The sequence below is a fragment of the Cheilinus undulatus genome, linkage group 4 (genome assembly GCF_018320785.1).
Source record: "Cheilinus undulatus linkage group 4, ASM1832078v1, whole genome shotgun sequence".
In the NCBI taxonomy this organism is placed as follows: domain Eukaryota; kingdom Metazoa; phylum Chordata; class Actinopteri; order Labriformes; family Labridae; genus Cheilinus; species Cheilinus undulatus.
Window position 1 is genome coordinate 2,865,518 of NC_054868.1, and position 6,886 is coordinate 2,872,403.

The 6,886-nt window shown below is 39.4% G+C and overlaps 1 protein-coding gene across 1 annotated transcript in view; it reads right to left on the reverse strand.

The window, feature by feature from the left end:
* The window catches only part of LOC121508385 (CD209 antigen-like), a 35,446-nt gene extending 32,139 nt beyond the window's left edge, over window positions 1-3,307 (reverse strand). The window contains exons 1-3 of the mRNA XM_041785197.1: window positions 3,154-3,307; window positions 1,370-1,471; window positions 1,023-1,284 (exon numbers count right to left, since the gene is read on the reverse strand). Of these exons, the coding sequence (XP_041641131.1) occupies window positions 1,023-1,284; window positions 1,370-1,471; window positions 3,154-3,307 (518 nt within the window). The remainder of the gene's footprint in view (window positions 1-1,022; window positions 1,285-1,369; window positions 1,472-3,153) is intronic.
* Window positions 3,308-6,886: the final 3,579 nt, after the last annotated feature.

Below are 6,886 nucleotides of genomic sequence, written 5' to 3' on the forward strand. Positions count from 1 at the left end.
AATTGAACAGCCCTGCCCTAGAATATAAATCATGCTGCGGCCGGTTAGGAGAAGAGCAAAAACATATTCCACGCCAAGAGAAGCTTTCAGTGTGGTGCTTTGCTCTCGTTTGAATAAAGAAATGTGGTCAAGTTCTAATAAAGCTGCTGTGATACCACTGCTCCATCCGAGCTAATCGATGCACCACTCACTATTATCCAGCGGTTTACAGTACAACCAAACCGCCTCTTCTCCTCGGATGACACTGATTGGTCATGTCCATTTTAAGACCTTGCTGGCACAGTCGTCTCAGATTGGAGCTTCGTAAGTTGGATCAGCTGATGACAGACATGGAATCTGGCCACTCCCCCTGTTTTGCAAGGGTATCCTGGTGCACCTGTATAATGAATCAAGTCAGTTGTAGAGAGCTGTACTGAGGTAAAATGTATGCAGAAAGACCTGACTGTGACAGCCAATGGGTTCTTTGCAGGTGACGTTACGTCACTACAATGAACTCCAGATGAGGTGCAAGAGGTGAATTTAAAAAAGCAGTTTGGTTCAGTAAAGCACATTGTCCCTGATATTGCCTGTTTCCACAACCAATGTTTGTCCAGTCTCATCTGCCTGTTTTCAGAGATTCAGATCGTTTGGCTCAGCTCAGTTATAAGGGTCCCCAAAAGCTCTTCATTTAGTCCCAGTTTGTCTTTATAAATGTGTATTAAATAACAACAAACATTAAGGAAAGAAAACTGACACTCAGATATGAGCTAGCTCTATAAGAGAGTTGAACTGGCTCAGTCATGAACGGCATATTGTTACCCAGGGACTGACCCCACAAGGTTTATCTGAGTAAGCGTTTCCATTGAAAGCATGCTTATGACAAAACCAGGGGGGAAAACTGTTGAAGGTGCATTGCAACCCTTTCTGCTCAGCAAAAGACTCCTCAGGACTCTTGTCTTCCCTCTGGATAACTCCCCGACACAAAAAATTTCAATTTCAAAAATTTCGATTCAATCAAATGTGAATAATTTTGACCTTGAAGCCTTCTGTGCAGGTCGTTTCTCCAGCTAGTCAACTGTTCCAGAGACTTCTGCAGCTGTTGTTTTTCATTGGTAAGATCGTTGTTCCTGGTCTGTAGCTGGTCTCGTTGGTTGACCATGTTGCTGTAACTGGTCTGTAGATGGTCTCGTTCACTGGCCAGGTTGTTGTAGGTGGTCTTTAGCTGGTTCCTGTCTTTGGTCACATTATTATAACTGATGCGTAACTCTTCGTTGTATGAATTCCATTCAGAAACATGCTTTGTGTCTGTTGATAAATGAGCAAAAGTAAAAAGGTCGTTGTAAAATAACCCTCATGTACGGCTCTATCACTATGCTAACCAAGTACTCACGCAGTAAAGCCAGAACAATGAGTCCAGCCAGGAGGAGAGCACACAGCAGGCCAAGACAAACTGTGGCTATTCTGTATGACCTCTTCTTTACATCTTGAGCACCTGAAGAGAAAAGTCTTTATATTTTTCTTAATTTTGACACTCTAGAACAAAAGCTGTGAGGAAAGCAAGGTTGAAAAGTTGATTGTTCCCTTGGCTGGTTTGACCAAGAGCTGACAGCATTAATGACAGTGTAAAGAATGTCTGTGATTAACATTGTAAAAGTTTAAAGCTTCATTAATCATCTGGTATTTTGTCCTTTAAGGCATATTGTAGTTAAGCTGCCATAGATGTAAAATCAGGACCCCACTGCTTCTCTGAATGTCTTATCTCACTTTAAAAAACTCAGACAGCTCAGTGGACAAATCAAAAGCCATCTGTACCTTCTGATAGCAAACGTTTACCTTTTCAACCATTGCCTTTTGCTGTTGTCAGATCTTTAAATTCTTTCAGACAAAGGTTAGGAAACTAACACAGAGAAATCAGTTTAACAGAAACTCCAGAAACGTGTTGATGCTGTCACATTAACCAGAAATCACTAGATGTCAGTGAGTCATTTTGTACATGCACTCCTGCCTCTTTCTTCATGTCTAACAGTGTCAGAATTGAGTATTTGGCAGAACAAGTTCTTTGAAGCTGTCTTTTAGCTCTAAGTCGTGGTTTCAGACCACACTGGTGTAGCAGTGCAGAACTAATTTGAATACGAAATCTAAAAGTCAACATCATAAAAAAAATCTCTTTGACCTCATTTGATTCACCAAAAAGCACACTAGAAGGAAAAGATGAATGATTTTGATGTGAATTTAAACAAAAAGACTAACAACAAGATTAATCCAGATTAACTCTTAAATTCAAATGCAAACCCGTGTTCCAAAAAAGTTGGGACATGACATACAAAGTGAATAAAAAACTGTTTGCACTGATTTTCATATCATTTTCAACTTTTAATCACTGAAAACAGCACAAAAACAAGATATGTAATGTTTTAACTGATAACCCTAATCGTCTTTGTACTAAACACACATTCTTAATGTGATACATGCAACACTTTCCAAAAAGTTGGGATTGGGGCACGTTTACCTCTGTAAGTTTCTGGAGACTGATTTTTTTTTTTTTTTTTTTTTACATTCTTGCTTGCTGTTCATCTTAAGCTGCTCAGCAGAGTGAGGTTTCTGTTTCATCCTGGTCACCTCGGATGACTCGTACCCCAGAACACCTACGAGAACTACTGTGACAGCTAGAAAGGCAACTAAAGTGGGGCAGCTGGCCCGAGCTACATTTATTACACTGAGGAGAGACCACCGGACATCAGTCAGCAGCTTCAGCTACCTCGGGGTAACAGCACACCTGATCACTCACTTTACAGCACAACTGATTTTCTACCTGATGTGTTTGTCTGCTGGACTCTGCTGCAGTTTATAAATATGACTGCTCAGTGAATGAAGACGCTGTGATTTACAAACCACAAATACATTTAAAAACTCTAGTTTGTTTAATATTTCTTCATTTAAACACCATACTGGTACTAATTTATCTCAACCTAAAATACAAGTAAATGGTAGTATTTTAAATGTTATTTTATAGATAATAATAATAATAATAATAATAATAATACATTTTTTAGTAAAAAGCACTTTCAAAGTGCTGTACATAAAGTTAAAATAATGAAAATAAACACTTGATAATAAGAACGTTTAAAAATCACATGCTTCATGCATGAAGGTGTTTGTGTGTGTGTTCATTACCTGAGAGTGAAGTTCCAACCATGCTCATCTCCAGAGACTGAGATATGTTCTCGTATGCATCAGCCTTCTGTGAGCTCTCTGGTAAATTCTTCCCTTGGCCAGAATGATCTGGTGTTATGTTTGTTCGGTTCTCATAGATATGTGATTCGTCCATGATGCTGAAGTTTATGGTTTTGTGGAGTTTGGTCCAGAGGAGTCTGAGGCTGTCTGGTGCCTTTCAGAAAATGATGGACTGCTGCTGGTGAAAAAGGGGTTGTCACTTAAATGAACAGCATCAGTTATTGGTGCGACTGGCAACAGCATTTTGGGAACCTGAAAGCAGTCAGTCATGCATACCGGCAATATAGAGTTCCCTTAAAAAAAGAGACCTATGGTGGTGTTACTTAACAGATCTGGGCCTGGATTTGAGCACATTTGACCTCAAAGTCTGACCCATTTGATCAGTGTGAACCCAAAAGGGCTGGATCAGAGTCTGACTCTGGTGGTCTCAGGTACCATCCATGTGGATGCACAAATACAAGGTACTCATGAACAAGCAGAGCTCTGGTTCTTCTGCTTCTACAGCTCCAACATCAAAAATGTTGGGTTGCTGTTAAAATGTCAATAAAAACAAAATGCAACAATCTCATGAACTCATATTTTATTAACAATAGAACATAAACAACATATCAGATGCTGAAACTGAGACATTTTATCATTTCATGAAAAATATTAGCACATCTTAAATTTGATGGCAGCAGCACATCTCAGAAAAGTAGGGACAGGGCCATGTTTGCCATTGTGGAACATCTGGAAAAGGAAGAGAGCAGTTGCTGGAGTTTTGGGAGAGGAATGTTGTCCCATTCTTGTCTGATGTGGGATTCTAGCTCCTCCACAGTCCTGGGTCTTGCTGTTTTTTTAATGATGCTCCCAATGTTTTCTACTGTGAAAGGTCTGGACTGCAGACAGACCAGTTCAGGACCTGGACTCTTCTCCCGTGAAGCCATGCTGTTGTGATGGACGTGGTATGTGGTTTAGCATGGTCTCGCTGAAATAGTGAAGGCCTTCTCTGAAAGAGACGCTGTCTTGATTGCAGCATATGTTGCTCTAAAACCTCTCTCTTCTCAGCACTGATAGTTCCTTTCCAGATGTTGGAGCTGCCCACGCCATAGCCCAGGACACAGCATCTGTAGTTTCCCAAAAGAATTTCAAATTTTGATTAATCTGACCACAGAACAGTTTTCCATTTTGCTTTGTCCAGGAAAAGACAGCAGTATTTCTGGATCCTGTTCACATATGGCTGCTTCTCTCCATGATCCAGCTTTAACTGTCATTTGTGGATGGTATGACCAACTGTATGGACAGACAGTGATTTCTGGGAGTGTTTCTGAGCCCATGCAGGGATTTCCAATACACATTCTTGCCTGTCTTTAATGCAGTGAGGCCTGAGGACCCTAAAATTTTGACAACCATTACTGACCTTCAGCCTTGTCCCTTGTTCAAGGAGATTTCTCCAGATTCTCTGACTCTGTTGATATTATGGCCAGTAGATGGTGGGAGATTCAAAGTCTTTGCTAATTTACATTTAGGAACATTTTTTCTAAAATTGTTCCACAACTTACAGACACAGCTTTTCACTGACTGGTGAAACCCTGACCATCTTTACTGCTTAGAGGCTCTGCCCCTCTAAAATGCTCCTTTTATACCCAGTTTTTATACCCAGTTTTTATACCCAAGTTTGGAGTTGAAAATATGATGTAAAATACAAATAATTGGTTAAAGAGGTGAAAATATCACTTAGAGAATAGAAGTATTAATCTTAAAGCTCAAATATTATATGAGATGCCAAAATTATGAGTTGAAATGCTCGAAGTATGAAATTCAAAGTCAAGTTCCTAAGTTTGAGTACTAACTGTGAGATGCTAAATTGAAAATGTGAAATTAAAGCACAAATTAATTTATTTTCCCAGATTCTTGTTTTTTCATCTAAATAAATATTTTTACTCATTTTTAAGATTTTGTGACTTAACAAGGAAATCTTAAATCATCAAGGATAAACAGTCAGAACAGAAATGTAAGATCTTCTTGCGGGCCGAATTTAAGTATTCCACAGGCCGGATTTCGCCCCCAGGCCTTGAGTTTGACACCGGTGTCGTAAATAACAAGGAAATTTTATTTCTAAAGTCCATACAAAGAAATGTAATGCCCTTCACATTCTGCAGGTGGCGCTGTCTTCATGTGTCCCAGACTGTTAACCAGATAAGTAAAACAAGTGTGAAATGTTTATATGTAGTCAGGGCACTGGATTTTTGTCAGCAACAACCCCCCCCCCAAAATAAATATTTTGTAAAAAAACAGTAGATCAGACTTTAGATGTTGAAAAACTAACATTAGAAATGAGAGGTAACTTGGAAAAAATGCTAAGATTTATCCTGAAAATAGACTCGGTAGACTGTACGGTTACATAAATGCATCCAAAGATGTGTAATAAAAAGGAAGTGAAACTGCTAAAGACAATGTTGAAAGGGTAAATGTTCTGTAGTTAATGTTGTTCCTGTCCACTGAGCTGTCTGTGAGTGTCATGCGCTATTATTGAAGCAGTGGTGGACTTATTTTACATCACTGTGAGAGCTGGAAGATGCTACAGTGGGTAGCATCCAGTTTCTCTCCTGCTATTACAGCTTTAACAGTAACCTTGACAAAAAGCATGCAGTTAATGCAAGTAGAAACTTTACAATGTTTACTGCGAACATTTGGGACATGCAGGATCTATGCTGACAGCCTTTGCTCAGTAGAATTGAGGAAAAAAATCAACTATCGTTACATCTTTTGTTCTAGTGTGTCAAAAACAAGGAAAAGATCTTGGAGACTTGGCTCGTTTGTTGATAATGGTGTTTGATTGGTGAGTGAGAAACAGCTTATTGACAAATAAGGATTTTTCCTCTCAGGTGCTCAAGGTTTAAAGAAGAGGTCTTATGCAAAACCTGCAGTCTGTCTCGGTGTGCTCTCCTCCTGCCTGGACTCATCACTGTGATTCTCCTGTGTGAGTACTTCATTAGCATGCTGATAGAGCCTGTGTGATGATTATTTTACAACTTTTGTATTTCCTAATTTATCAACAGACAACAAGCACATCTCTGAGTGGGAACTAGAGCGTCAACAGTTACACATGAGTAACAACAAGCTGGTCAAAGAAGAAACATGCTACAGACCAGCTATGACGACCTAACCAGCTACAGACCAGCTATGACAACCTAACCAGCTACAGACCAGCTATGACAACCTAACCAGCTACAGACCAGCTATGACAACTAACCAGCTACAGACCAGCTATGACAACCTAACCAGTGAACATAGCCAGCTATATGCCAATTACAATAACTTAACCAATGAACATGAGGAACTACAGGCCAGTTACAACAGCGTTGTCAAACAATGAGACCAGCTACAACAGCTTGTAGAATCATTGTACAATCTTCATGGGACTGCTTAAGAAACTGTGCTTCTCTAAAAGGCTCTTTTAATACTCAGGTATGCTGCTGAGCTGTTATCTATGAACCCAATTAGCTGTTTTTGAATAGTGCAACTTGCTTTCCAGTAATCAAATACAAAATAAGCTTTAATTTTGTCATGAAATGGTAAAATGTCTCAGTTTCAACGTCTGATTTTTTGTTTTTGTTCTATTGTGAATCAGACATGGGCTTATAATCTTGGCAAACCATTGCATTCTGTTTTTATTTACATTTGGCACAGC